The 15,130-nt window shown below is 38.9% G+C and overlaps 1 protein-coding gene across 6 annotated transcripts in view; it reads left to right on the forward strand.

Annotated features, from left to right (window-relative positions):
* Positions 1-10,263, forward strand: part of TDRD1 (tudor domain containing 1) — a 28,739-nt gene extending 18,476 nt beyond the window's left edge. For 2 of the 6 annotated variants that reach the window (XM_016212104.2, XM_087824175.1), the window contains 8 exons: positions 490-660; positions 2,325-2,600; positions 3,120-3,239; positions 4,721-4,837; positions 8,248-8,415; positions 9,229-9,456; positions 10,045-10,091; positions 10,171-10,263. In XM_016212104.2, the coding sequence (XP_016067590.2) occupies positions 490-660; positions 2,325-2,600; positions 3,120-3,239; positions 4,721-4,837; positions 8,248-8,415; positions 9,229-9,456; positions 10,045-10,091; positions 10,171-10,263 (1,220 nt within the window). The remainder of the gene's footprint in view (positions 1-489; positions 661-2,324; positions 2,601-3,119; positions 3,240-4,720; positions 4,838-8,247; positions 8,416-9,228; positions 9,457-10,044; positions 10,092-10,170) is intronic. The other 4 variants (XM_087824176.1, XM_087824178.1, XM_087824174.1 and 1 more) reach the window with 3 other exon arrangements.
* The last annotated feature ends 4,867 nt before the right edge of the window (positions 10,264-15,130 follow it).

Genomic DNA, 15,130 nt, shown 5'->3' on the forward strand with positions numbered 1-15,130 from the left:
ATAATGGAAAATGAGTCCACTGTAGATTTATTGTTTCTTCTGGTCACCCTGTGCATATTTATTTTGAAGATAAAATTAATGAGACACCTTATTTCATTGCAAGAGTTTCTAGTATTTATTTTTTATGTTATTTTACCAAGTAACAAGTAAAACAATCTGTGAGAAGCAGTGAGAGTATTATAGGTCTTCCAGATTGACAAACATATTCAAGTTTATCATCTTACCTTCATATTGTTTGTTTTAGGATAGGTGATGAACGAAATCTTTAATTTATGTCAGATGTAAAAGTGTGGTACTGTAAAACTTTTAGAGATATTCTAAAAATTAATTTTGAGCATTCTAGGGATTTCTGAATAAAAAACTAAAGGCATCGTCTGTGGAAGAGAGAGATTTATTAGCTACTAGACAAATGATGTCTTTTTCAAGATACAATTTCCAGTGTTACTAGAAGGGAAATATTTCATGTGATAAACTTTGTGTTAAATCTAGGTGATGGCAATTGGTATCGTGCTTTAGTCAAGGAAATTGTACCAAATGGAAACGTTAAAGTACATTTTGTGGATTATGGAAACATGGAAGAAGTTACTGCAGATGAACTCCAGATGATCCCATCTGAATTTTTAACACTTCCATTTCAGGGGATACAGTGTTGGTTAGTAGGTACGATGCAGAATAAGAAGTTGTCTCTACTATCTTCTGATGCTTACAGAGGATAAACCTCTGTAGTATTAATATTTATAATTTTGATATTTTGTGTAAGTTATATGATCTTGCTTTATAATATAAAATTTCAAAATGTATTTTCAAAGATACTGTCTGTTGATGTTAGATCAGGGAAGCAGCTGCTTTTCTATACTATAATGGGAATGAAAACTGATGTCTTCTCATGAAGGCATTTTGCTCCTAATAATTTATCCCGAAGAAATAATCTTTGAATTTCACAAAGTGCACCAACAAGGAAACTCATTACACTGTTGTTAATAATAGCAAATCAGCCTAAGTAGGAGAAGATTGGTTAAATGATGCTCCATCCAATAGATAATAGTAGTATCTGGTTCATGGGATTGTTGTGAGGATTAAATGAATGTTCAGAAGAGGGCCTGGCACTCAGAAAGGTCTATTCAGCTGTTTGTTGTTATTACATAGTCATTGCAACTTTAAAGATAATGTTAATGAGACACCTTAATTTCATTGCAAGACTTTTTAACTACATATTAACAGTGTTACATATGTGTCGTTGATATGAAGAATTGCTCATGATTTAAGTGAAGAAAGCAAGTTATAAGGAGATGCAGGATAGCATTATGATTAAGAGGACAGACTCTGGGACCAACTTTCCTCCCTACCAGCCATGAGACCGCAGAGTATTTAAACTCTGTGCTTTCATTTCCTCATCTGCAAATAATAGTACCTTCCTTAAAGAGCCATAAAGAATAAAAGAGATAAAAATGTAAAAGGCACTTCATAGTGCCTGGGCGTTATACCCATAGCAGCTATTATTATTATAAAAATGTGTTTATAAAAGAAATCATATATATGTGCATGTGTATATTTCCATAACAGTTGTGGAGGGTTCGATACCAAAATGTTAACAGTGATCAGTCTGAAAGCATAGATGCTTTTCATTTGTTCTTTTGCTGATCTGTTTTCTTTCTACTCATTTTGCACTAAGTATGTTTCAGAGTATTGTTTTTAAATTTTTTTTATGTTCATGCTTCTTAATATGTGACCCCCAAACCAACAGCAGCAACATGAGAACTTGCAGATTCTCATTCCCCACCCAAGACCTTCTACACTGGAAACTCTTGGGTGGGGCCCCGAAATCTGTTTTAACAGTTAAGCCCTCTAGGTAATTCAGACGCATACTCAAGTTTGAGAATCAATTATGAATAAGTTATCCAAGAAAAATTATTTTTGTCCAAGTAGTTTAAAATGGCATTTTAAAATCATTAGAAACTCTTCATGAAGTGAAATTGTATGGTTGATGCCTTTTTTTACCAGAATAATTGGTCACTCATCATTGTGTGTGTAACAGAACACAAAGGTAACTTCTTAAAGAAATAGTAATTCTATTTTTGCCTATTGAGAAAACGTCAGGTGAAGATACATTAGTGGGGAAAATAAGGAAAGATCCTGAGCAGTCAATTTGCAAATGCATTATTGGTAAATCAGGCATGAAGGGTGTAGATACAGAATTGTGTATTGGGAAAAGGTATTCAAATAGCTGACCTGAGTAGTATAGTTGGCAAAGACCCAGTCCTGGGTACTATTGAAGCAAACAGCTTGGGCACAGAATTCTTTATAATGCTGTTCTTATTTGCCAGATATACAGCCTAGAAACAAACATTGGACTAAGGAGGCCATAGCAAGATTTCAGATGTGCGTGGCAGGGATAAAACTCCAAGCCCGAGTGGTTGAAATCACTGAAAATGGAGTGGGGCTTGAACTCACCGATCTTTCCACTTGTTATCCCAGAATAATTAGTGATGTTCTGATTGAGGAACATCTGGCTGTAAAAGCTAGCTCACCACAAAAAGACTTGGCAAGAAACAGACCTGTCAGTAAACATGATCTTCAGACAGACACCCCGGGGCATCAAGGTAACATTTTTAAGTCATTTATTTGTTATTTAAATTTATGTTACCCTTTGTCTTTACAGGCTGTGAAAAATCTATTCGGACTGACACATTTTCCTGTAGAAATACACTTGGTGGAAGTAGATTAATAATAGGCTATTAAAGTTAACATTAATTTATTGAAACATGGTTTTATTAAACTCATTTTTAATGTAGCTATTTATCAGGTAACTTGCATCATATGCTACGTATACCTTCATGTGTGAATAAATTTTAAGAATTATGTTAAATATACTACAGAAGTAGAAATATATTACAGAAGCACAGTACTACCAAGGTGCAGTAGTTCAAGGATTCTCATTACAGTTTGGAACAACTCCCACAAAATCCCTCAAATTGAACAGATTGTTTTGTGAAAACGCAGATTTTCATTTTGGGAATTTGGGGATGTTGATAATGGACAGTTGAGTGAATAAAAATACTACTGGGAAAGATAGGAAGTTGGGTGTGGTTCACGGAGACCTGTGTTTGGTCCGTTTTCAGCTGTCTCTTCAGCTCAGCGGTGGAGGACCATAGAGCTGCCGGTGGATAACACTGTACAAGCAAGCATTTTAGAAATCATAAACCCAAACTTGTTTTATGCTCTACCAAGTGAGATGCCGGGTAAGAAAATAAAATTTGAGACCTATTTGTGCTGATCTCTGACAGGAAAATGAGAGTGCTTATCTGAACTCATGAGGAAGTGGGGAGAGGAGGAGGGTGATGATTTCTTCTCAAGGTTTTAAGGTAGAATTTACCTTAATAACAAACACTTCAGGCACGTTTACTGATAAAAACACCCATGTGAACATGAGTAGAATGCCCTGCATTCAGCACCTGTTCAACCTGATCTTGGTGATCTACAGCTTTTTATAACAAAAACATGTCCTTAATTACTGTATGACTTCCTGTTTAAAATTGTATTCTGTCTGTGTTGAATTGCATTTACCAAGTTAGCCTTCTACAGCCATTTAAGAGAATTTGAACCGAAACTTTTATATTGAAAGAGTACTTAGTAATCCGTCTATAGTGATAGTGTTACTGTATCTTTAGAAACTTAGAGAAATGTTTTACACCAGGCCTAATCATGAAGAAATGTAGCATGTAAGTATTTTTAATTTTCCCGTTTTGTTTCATTGAAGTTTACAATGAAGGCTTCCGTTTGGTGGTGGTTGAGTTCATGCTTGCAGTGTAGAAGGTCAGTTAGTGCGAATTGGGTGGCAACCATTCAGAATAACTTGCAGGTACTTTAAGGCTGAAAAAATAAACCTTTGTTTTAAATTGTCAAACCTAGAATTGTGGTAATACCAATAACTTCGCTTAAATTTATCTCCAGTATTACAAATAATCATCTTTAATCTGTGGAGTAGGAAGCGAGGGTTCAGGATTATTCAGTCCTGACGACAACATACGGTATGACGAATTGGAGACCTCTCTTTTATTAACTGTAGGCATATACCTGGGAGATAATGCAGTTCAGTTCCCGACCACTGCGCAAAAGCTAATACTGCCCTAGGGCAAGTCACACACTTTTTGTTTTCAGTGCATATAAAAATATTGTTTACATTATACTGTAGTCTGTTAAGTGTTCAGCAGCATTATTTCTAAAATGACAACATACATATCTTAATTGAAATACATTTTATTGCTAAAAAATGCTAACCATCATCTGAGCCTCCAGCGAGTTGTAATCATTTTGCTGGTGGGTGGGTCTTACCTTCAGTTTGTAAAAAACCACAGTATCTGAAGTGCAATAAAATGTGAGGTATGCCTGTATAACACACTCACTGAGAAGTACACCAAACAGTTGCAAAAACACGGCTTAATAAGTTTTCATAGAGTGAACACACTAGTATAACAACCCCACAGGCTTCCTTCTTTCCCCCTCCCGTTACTGCATCCCTTCGGTACAAGATAACCAAGAGTGGTTTTTTGGTGTGTTTTTCAAAAAAGATGTATATTTTAATGCACACAGAGGTGGGTTTTTTTGTGGGTTTTTTTTTTTGTTTTTTTTTTTTTAGTGATTAGATTTAACATTGTTTTGTGTACTATATTTAAATAGCATTGAAAATTCCTTCACAAAAGATTGTTTTTATATATTTTAGAAGATCAGGAAAAACTGTGTGTATTGACAACTGAATTGTTAGAATATTGCAATGCTCAGAGGAGTCAGTCGTCCTATAGACCCAGAGCTGGAGATGCATGCTGTGCCAGATACACAAGTAAGATTCTTTTAGGTAAAATATTAAAGGGAAAATGCTTTTCTGTTCTCTTTTACATGAGATTATAAGGATCACATTATTTTAGATGCATGTTTTATCTGATTAGGTAGAGAAATTAAAGACAAGGTCACGGGTTTAGTTCATATATTGGGGTCCTTCAGCTTGTCTGTTTCATAACCACGATTCTGTTTAGGCAAGGGTATAGGTAGAAATGTAAAACTCTGTCAGTACTTCTAGATAACCAGCTCTAGATAACAATACTCTATATGGGGGTCAATGATGTCATACTTACATATGGAGGGATAGCAAATAATTTATAGAACTCTGAATGTACTTAAAAAGAATAAAATGCCTCTGGGAGTCAGGCTCATTGAACCAGGCATGCTTTATTCTACTGTTGTTTAGTATTTCATGTTAACAGATTTCTTTTGCTAATATAAATATAACACTTGTAGTGAATAGTTTTGGGCAGAAATTGGGTAACTGGAAATACTTTAGGCTGAATTTCCAGGAATAGAATTCTGGAGTTCAGGGATACATTGTTTTGTAAGTTCTGGGAGCATATAGCTCTCTGGTCAGTCAAAGAAATGTCCAGCTCTGGCCAGTTTTGCTGAGTGGTCAGAGCATCAGCCTGCAGACTGAAGGGTCCCGGGTTTGATTCCGGCCAAGGGCACGTACCTCGGTTGCAGGCTCCGTCCCTAGCCTAGTCAGGGCGAGTGCGGGAGGCAGCCAGTCGCTGTGTCTCTCTCACATCGATGTTCCTCTCTCCCTCCCTGCCTTCCTTCCCCTCCCCCCCTTCCACTCACTCTGAAAAGCAATGGAAAAAATATCCTCAGGTGAGGATTAAAAAAAGAAATGTCTGTGCCAGAGTTTGTGAGTGCGCCAGTGTTATCCCTGCTTATGGTCTGTTGTCCAACTAACGCTCATTTTTAAATTTGTATTTATGTTTTTTAAATGTATTATGCTTATCACCCCAATTCAATAAAAACAGTTTTTTTTAAAAGGAAAAAAAAGAAAATGTATTACACTGAATTCTGTTTTTCTTTCATATGACAGCTGGCTCTACACTCTTTTCTTCCTAATAGCAGTAAGTGATGCTTTTGGTTGGGTCCAGTGCTCTGCGCTGCTTTAGCAAGACTGTGTAAACACTGGTCACTGCCTAGCCGTGTGGTGTACTGTAAGCAGCTTGCTCTGCTGCAGCCTTTTTGATGTTACAAGTGTTCTGTATACTTTCACTGATTATCTCCAGTTCTCCGCATTAGTGTAAATTCAGTGAACATTTAATGTACTTTCATCAACTTTTATTGTTTGGAGGCATCTTGAGCCTCCTGACCTGCTCCTTTCTAGATTGCCTGCCCTCTAGACCTGAGCCCTCACCCTGGAATTTTTTCCTTCACCATTGTGCTAGGGGTTGTTTCAGCACCACCCACCTTTGTTTCTTGGATTCCTCCCCCACCCCACCTTGTTGGCTAGATTTCCCCCTCACTCATCTCACCTTGTTTTCTGGATCCCTTACTTTTGATTTACTCTAATATCTGATTATATCCCATTATCCAGGAGCTGAAAAACGGTGCATGGAAGATGAATTTCCTGTTATCTCTCATGTTTGAAAGAGCCTTTATTCTACCCCGATAGTGGTGGATAGCTTGCCTGGATATAGAATTCTAGGTTGGAAATAATTTTTCCCTTCAGATTTTAAAGGCATTGCTTTTACTGTCTTTCAGCTGTTGGTGTTGCTGCTCCAGATTCTTCAGATGTTGTGCATCTGTTTTTTTCTTTCTGGACCTTTTATTAATCTCTTCATCCTGTGTTTTGAATTTTATGATGTGACTTAGGATTGGTTTTCTTTTCACCATTGTTACTGGGCACTCAGTGGATGGGCCCGTGTCTCAAATTTCATGAGCTTCAGTTTTGAGATGTCTTCCTGAATTATCTTTTATTCCCTTCTTTTCTGTTCCAGGAACTCCTTGTTGGACATGAGCACTTCTGCCAAATTTCTTCTTTTCTGTTGCATCTTTTTTATTTTAATGTTTTACAAGAAATTTCCTCAGTTTTATCTTCCAACTTATTTCATTTTTGATACTACATTTTTAGTTTCAGCAGCTTTCTTGTTTATCTCAAGTGTGTGTTTGTTATGTTTTTTAAAAATATATATATTTATTGATTTCAGAGAGAGGAAGGGAGAGGGGGAGAGAGAGATAGAAACATCAATGATGAGAGAGTCATTGTTCAGCTGCCTCCTGCATGCCCCCAACTGGGGATCGAGCCCGCAACCCAGGCATGTGCCCTGACCGGGAACTGAACCCCAATTGCCTAGATCCTAGGCCGACGCTCAGCTGCTGAGCTACGCCCGGCCGGGCTCAAGTGTGTGTTTTTAATACTGTCTTCGTCTTGTCTCAAGGTTGGAAGGCCATTTCTTCAAGGGTGTTCATACCATTCTTTTAATTTCCATGGTCTTCTCCCTCCTTCCGTTGTCTCTGTTTTCTTGAGTTCCTATTTGTTAGCCTTGGATATATCTTTCATGTTCGGGACTTTCCTTGAGTACTTGGTGATCCTTTGCTGTTCACTTATTTAAGACGGGGCACTAAGAAGCAATTGGAAGTTTCTTTGTGCATGGCCAGCGCTTGTTCACTGGTGGCCTTCACTGTAGGGCCATTTCACTAGGGACTCCTGATGTTGGTATCTTAGGAGCTTTTGGTTGGGGTGGTTGTCACCTGCCTGGAGTGCGTAGCTTGTCAGAATGTGTCTTAGGTCACCTTCCTCCTCTCCTCTGCCCCAGGGTCCCCAGCATAGTTGGTCTGGCTCCCTCTCTGGAAGAGCAGCAGCAGTTGCCTGGGAAGGGGGAGGGCATTCTGACCTTCACTAAAACATGCAAACGCGAACAGGTCATTCTCTTTAGGAGCTTAAAAAATAACTGTAAGTGTGTTTATAAACTAAAGCTTATTCGGATGTCTTGGGAGGTAACTGCTTCCTTTGCCCCTTTTTCATTTTCAGCTCCTTCCTGACTCCTCCTCTCGAGCGGGTGGCACAGTCGTGGAGCTCTGGTTGCCGGGGGACCTGAGGTGTAAGCTGGGATGCTGCTCAGCTTCCCTCTGGTCAGCGTTGGCGGAACTCTGCTCCCCATTTCCATTTATGCATCTGCTTTCCCTCTTCCAGTGTTTCATTGTCGTCTCTTACTCTCTATCCTTGTGATTTTAGGCCTTTTTCATGCTAATCCCATAATTGTCTTTTTAGTAGGGTGTGAAAAAAATAGAGGTGATATTTATATTTAATATGGATATTTTGGCTTGAAATCAGCTGTATTGGTGTGAATTTCTAAGTGATGTAAATGCAGCTGTGAATGACCATTTTAAGAGAGGGAGAGGGTGATCGAATGTAACTTCTTACCTGAGATTCCATTGTGTTTTCAGATGATGATTTCTGGTACCGTGCTATTGTCCTGGGGGCCTCAGAGGCCGAGGTGAAAGTGATCTATGCCGACTATGGAAACGTCGAAACTTTGCCTCTTTGCAGAGTGCGGCCAATCTCTGCCAGCCACCTGGAGCTTCCTTTCCAAATTATCAGATGTTCTTTCGAAGGTATACAAGTCACTTTCCAATTTGGGTATCTCTGGGTTGTTTTTCCCCCCATTTGTTTAATAACTATAAGTCTGAATCACATAGGTATTTCAAGTAACCACCCAGATTTCTAAATATCAAGCAGAGTTTACAAAGAAATCTCATATCTTTTATTTCATTCTCACAAAAACTATATTCAGTTGGTCCATCTTTGTTTTACAGATTAGTTTCAGAGTGTCAAGGTTCAGAGATTGTTTTGCCCCGGGTTACAAAACTAGTAAGTGGCAGGGCCAGGATGCACTGGGGTCCTCTGGCCGCTCTTTTAGGGGGTCTTTCTGCTGTTTCACCACCCTGTCTTTAGAGCCTGTTTTGGGCTACCTTACTGTGCATACTGGTATCTGCATATATTCAGCGCTTATGTTGGAATTTGTATAAAGTGAACTGAAGTATTAGAGTTTTACTCTCACTCCTGATTTCTTTACCTGGAGGTCCCCACAGATAATAACACACTGATGGCCTCAGAGTCTGCTTTGGTTTTGACTCAGAGAGTTGGAAAATTATTAGTTTTCTTCTCACATTTGAATGTATGTCCACAAAGGCAACCACGAGTCTGTTGGGGCCTCTAGACCTAGCTTAGTGCATGACACGTAATAGGGATCAGTGAGTGTTTATTAAGTTTGATTTTTTAATGCAACAAACAGCAGTAGTACATCAAAGCATACTTAAACCTAGCTAAAATCGGTGAGCCTTTTTCTTACTATTCTTAGATAAGTTATCTAATTACCTTTTTTAAGGGACTTGAAGATTAACTCTTGGTATTTATTTTTTTCGCAGGACTAATGGAATTGAATGGAAGCTGTTCTCAATTAGTAATAGAGCTACTAAAAAATTTCATGTTGAATCAGAATGTAACGCTTTCTGTGAAAGGAGTTGCTAAGAATGTTCACATCGTGTCTGTCGAGAAAAGTTCTGAGAATGGTGCTGTCAGCCTAACTGATAAGCTGGTGATGTATGGCTTGGCAAAAAACATCACATCTAAAACGCAAAATGCTCTCACCAAAGGTATTTCTCCAAGTTTCATAACAAATGTGGTTAAGAGCTGCTGTCAGTGTAGTTGACCTCATTTTCCCTTGTGCCCCATGGCCACATCCCTTCCTCTGAGTCCAGTGGCAAGGGAACTGCTTCTGGTGCCACCTCCGAGAGGCCTGCATGGATGCTCCCAGTCCAGCTTGTCCTTAGATCAGGCTCAGCAGCGTTGTCCATAGACTTGATGCCAAGAACTTCAGAAGTTATTTCCAATTTACTATCCAAATTACTTCTAATTTACTTTTGATCCTGATGAAGGTGAAAAACACATTTTTGAGATTGGATCTAATGGTGCTTCGTGAGATGATTTGGCAGGCCTGCCCTCAACAAAAAGGAGAGATCCCATGTGTGACAGGCAGAAGGCCTCAGACCTTGGAGACATGGGCATTAATTTGGTAAAATCCAGGACACAGTAGCAGATAACATGGAAGCCCAATGAAAAGTTAATGGATCAAGTTCTTTGTGGTTGGAACCCGAGGATGAGGGGCGGATCTGTGTATGTTTAGACTCCAGGATTTTTGTTCTTTATATTGTATGTAAATGCTTTTTTGCATTTGTTTTTAGAAAAGACGACCGGGATGAATTGCTGCTGCTCAGAGTTGCAGAAACAAGTGGGTAAAGTTTTCTTTTAGTGAAATTATCCTTCTCACATTTTGAGAAATTAAATACTTCTTTTTTTTTCATCCATAGGTTGAAAAACATGAACAGATTCTTCTCTTCCTCTTAAACAATCCAACCAATCAAAATAAATTTATTGAAATGAAAAGATTGTTAAAAAGCTAAGTAAGTGAAATTTGATATTTTGGCCCCTTCTGTAGCCAACAGTGGGACACCTCCAGGCATGCTCTCGGGAGCTGCTGGAGCGACACGTCTCTTTGTAAGGCTGCACCTTATTTTGTGATCTGATCTGAGGCCTGGTTATAATGTTTTTGCTCTCTCCCTAAGTTTTATTGGATAATCTTCCTTTGACATTGCTAATGGAATGAGCCCAGGGGTGTTCAGGTTGCAACACCCTTTCCTACTGTTGTTTGATTTTGAGAGTGCTCCTGTTGACTTGTGGAGGGACTTGTGAAAACTGCTGTGAGGTAAAGTGTAGCCTGAAATGCTTTGTGTCTAGATGTGAGATTAACTCACTTGAGCGCTTTGCTGTAACAATGTTTAGCACTTTTTATGAAGAGGTTCCAAGGATCCAAGAATGGAAAATGGGCTGCACTGATAGTGTATATTGCTTTTCAAAACAAAACATACTCTCTCTTTTGGCTGTGGTGATTCTAGTGGTTAAAAGATGGTATTGTTGGGTTTTAAACAATAGTTCCCCCGCTATTGTCCCCTGCTAGTCCGCTGTTACTATCTGGGTCCTTTATTCTAAGATGGTCCTCAGAAATTACTTTATGATCAATAAATAGCCAGCTAGAACTTCTGATCACAATGAAGTTATCTTTATCACTTTGAGTTGATACAATTCCAGCCAAAAGCAAAGGATCTTTGGTTATTTTAATATGTGCACTCTTGTTGACTAAAGTACATAAATCAGAACTTTTGCAGACAGCTTGTACTGGTCTCTGTGGGTCTCCATGGGTGTGGCAACCCTTATGTTAGGTAACTGCTGGGTTCAGACATTCTCTGTACTATTGTTTTGTTTCTGTTTCTCAGAAAGTATAGCTAAGTTCTAAGGCAAATGTCTTTAATGCAAGACCAACAGTTTTGATTCTCATGGTTTATTTCCTTTAAAGTTTTGGTTTCTTTTTAACATACGCTTACTTACAACTGCAATTATAATTTTTGGTGCTTTCTCATGCATTGAGTTTTAATACCAACTGCTGTTTTGTGTACTTATGTTTAAAATCGTTAATGATCATTTTAATTTCATAGATTAGGAAACTTGCAGTGACAATGACATGAACTTCTGGAACTGAGTCCTAGAGCTATCAAGTTGATCAACTTGTATGCACTTTTACTTTTTATCTGTGAAATAAGCTTTTTTTCTTAAAGATGTTGAGAGTGCTTACACACAGCTCCAGATGAAACCTGTATTTTCTATTGTTTCTGAATAGATTGAAGATATTACTTAAAAAAAAAATACACCACTTTATTTAAAGCATAGTAATTCAACTGGCTTTTCACCTACTGTGCAAATAAATATTTGTCTACACTTGAATGAGCTATAATACCTTATATTTGGGCAGTGCCTTATTTAAAAGGAACTTTTACATCTAGTCACATAGTTCACAGTGCCCTCGAAAAGGAATTATGACCCCATTTTATAGGTGAGGAAGCTGAGGTTCATAGAGTTAAATGGCTGCCCCAAATCACATGCGGACTGGAAAGTAGGTCTTTTGACTCAAAGATGAGTTCTCTCTACTGCCCCCTGCTGCTTACCTGTTCGCTGTGCTACACTATTTTTTTAGATTAAATCTGAAATGCATGAAACTAAGGTTATATTATTAGAAAACATTACATATACATGGTTACTTAAGCATATTTCCTTCATTCTAGTGAAAATGTAGTTGAGTATTTAGTACCAAGAGTTATTCTTCCTAGAGATGGAGAAAATGTGGTTTAGATTTGTTTCTTCATCTCTGGAGAAAGTCGTTTTAATTTGTTAGTAATTGTGAAACTGCTACACTAGGAGGGATGTGGTGATGAGAACATAAAACTCACCTTTTGCTCAAAAGTGATAAATAAGCACTTAAGCATGCAAGTTAACGTAAAATATTTTTATATTTGAAGGACGGTGCAACCAGCTATATTTCATGTTTGTGAAGGAGAGTATGAACAGCTATAATTAACATGGGCACTGTTTGGGTGGTGGTGAATTTTTTTAACTCATACAATTTCAGTTAGAAGTGAATATTTGGTTTGCTTGTGCGTTAAATCGACATTCAGAACCATGGTGGCCAAGTTTCTATATACGGCATAATGACGCTGGACTTTTCTCTTTCAGAAACAGCCTGTTGGCGACAAGCACTAGGAGAGGAAACGGCAAAGACTGGACTTAGGCGGGGAAGGATGGCGCTGGTGGCGGTGAACCGGCGCCTCTCCTCTTAGGCTGCGTTTTCTCCCATGGCTGCCTACACCCCCACTTCCGTTTGCCCCCTGCTCTATTAGGTTGGGTAGTTTTCTTTTCCCCCTAAGCTCTTCCTTCCAAATAAATAAGCCTGGCATAAAAGAGCCATACCAAATTCATGGAAATCTCAGGAGGGGATGCGTGGGGACTCCCTACTGTGTATATCACTTTTTATTGCATAAAGGTACTGAAGGAAATATGGCTCCCTGTTAATATTGGATCAGTCTAGTTGATGGATACACGAGCTTTATTATTGTTTGGACTTTTATGTGTGTTTAAATATTTTATAATAAAATATTCCCTGCTCTCCCTGTCATCATCTGCCTCTTGCACGTAATAAACGTTCTCTGGTTTGCTGTTGCTCCAGTCTCCGCTCCTCTTTTCCTGTGCACGCCGAGGTCGTCTCCGCTCTTTTCTCTATCGTGACGTGGCTCACTTTTCCTTTGGCCTTCGGGCACAGTCTGTCCTTGGACTCTGGACCACTCCAGCTGGGGAAGGAAAGTTCTCTTTCTGCCCTTTCTATCCATATCCTTCCCGATACGTAGCCACAAGATTTTTATTATAGATAGAATTTGCCATTCTATTTGCCATTTTCTGAAGCACAAATACAGTTAACAATTTAAGCTAAATTAGAGTATATATTTTTCTTGAAGCACATACTATTAAATTCTCCTAAACTCACGTGCAGAATTATGGGCCAGCTGACTTTCCTGCCAGCCTCTACGTTTTTGACTGGGATTTTTTTCTATGATTTTAAGTACCAGCCTGTGACAACCTAAGGTGTTTTCACCAACTCAAGAGAAACAAGACTTTTTTGTTGTTTTTACTAACAGTGCCAGCCAATCTGTTAGATTCAGTGGAATTTTTTCTCATGTAAAGAGTTGTTTAAACATTGATGTGCTTCCATTATAGAAAAATTTATTCTGCTTTGCCCAATAAAATCTTTTCATTTTGCAGCCAGAATCCTCGTGTTCTTTTTGCCAGCATTTTGCTAACTTTCTTTTTGTATTTGCACATAGGAGCCCTAGATGCTTAGTTAGTTCATACTCTCCTCAGTCCCAGCCACAAGGAAAGTACAAGTGAAAACCACAGAATCACAGAATTTGCCCTTTTATTCTGGAAAATTAAGGAAGCAAGTCAAAGAACACATGAAAAACCTAAGTCAAAGTTCATCAGGTTCCAAGATATGCTATGGCACTGGAAACTGCAATTCACTTTTAATTAAATGGAGTTTATTATTTGGTGGTTCAGCTATGTGCCTGTTCCCCAAAAGAAACTAATCTATAGCACCAGTCTCACAAGTAGAGATAAGGGTTAAATGTCTCCTAGGTGAATTGCACATACACACCAGACCACCAGGTTTTATCCATGAGCAGGTTTAAGATTTTCCTATTGTAATTAACTCCAGCTGTGTGCCCAACATTGTGGTGGGTGCTGTATTGTTCAGTAGGACCATGTGTGGCCTGTCACCCCTGCCAGTCCCTCATAATTCTAGTTCAGCCATAGATAAGTAGACTAGAGCTAAGACCATATAGCCAGACAAATAGATTATTCCTTGGTAGAGGCCACATAAGTATTGAGACACATGAGATTCATTTTGCCAGGGGACAGATTCCTATCATGGATCAAACAGTGAACAGGAGTTGATGGGAAAAACATTCGCTGTGCCTTTTCTTTTGGTAGAATTCTTTCGCTGGGGCAGCTAGAAATGTAAAAGACTCAAAATTATGGGTGAGGGTGATTAATATTCTGAAATCAAGCTCTCTTGCTGCATAATATATACTCCAGAAAACCAGTAAACGTGAAGATCCTTTCTAGAAGGGCCCTAAGCTGCCAAATCCCAGGAAAGGAATTAAGTCATTGAGGCTAGCTCCTGGGAGGCTGCCAGCCCAGAGCAGAGAAGCGCTTGTGTTACTCGTGGGCTCATCACCAACACAACTGCCTGGATTTGGCAAATTGAGCTCTTCTAGGATTAACCTAAGAAGGATACCTGGGCTACTCACCAGTGGTTCTGCAGCCAGACTGGCACTCAAGCAGTGCTTAACCATGAAACAGGATTCTCAAAGGTGGTCTTTGTTTTTCCAGCACAAGCCACTCACCACATGTGGCTACTGAACACTTAAAATGTGCCAAATCCAAATTGAGATGTGCTATAAATGTAAATTACAACAGAATTTCAAAGACTATAAAATATCTCTATTGTTTACATGTTGAGATACTAGGGATCTACTGGGTTAGTAAAATTAAACTCGTGTTTCTTTTCAGATATGGCTACTACAAGGTTTAAAATCACCTATGTGGCTTGTATTACATTTTGATGGGACATGCCCATCTAAAGGCAGAGACACACACACCGCCCCCCCCAAGCAGTGGGGGCGAGGGGGCAGGTTCCCCTGCACAGGTTCTCATGCATTACTTAGCTCTGGCCTGTTGGGAGGGCTGCAAACCGAGAACCACAGACAGAAATGAAACATTTTTGGAATTTTTTTTTTTTAAAGGAAAGGTAAAAAACAAGAAGACTTGGTCTATCAGATGGACATTTACAAAAATAATGGGAAGGGCCTGGGAAAAAGGAAACAGGTC

This window comes from Miniopterus natalensis, chromosome 14, assembly GCF_054644295.1.
Source record: "Miniopterus natalensis isolate mMinNat1 chromosome 14, mMinNat1.hap1, whole genome shotgun sequence".
In the NCBI taxonomy this organism is placed as follows: Eukaryota; Metazoa; Chordata; class Mammalia; order Chiroptera; family Miniopteridae; genus Miniopterus; species Miniopterus natalensis.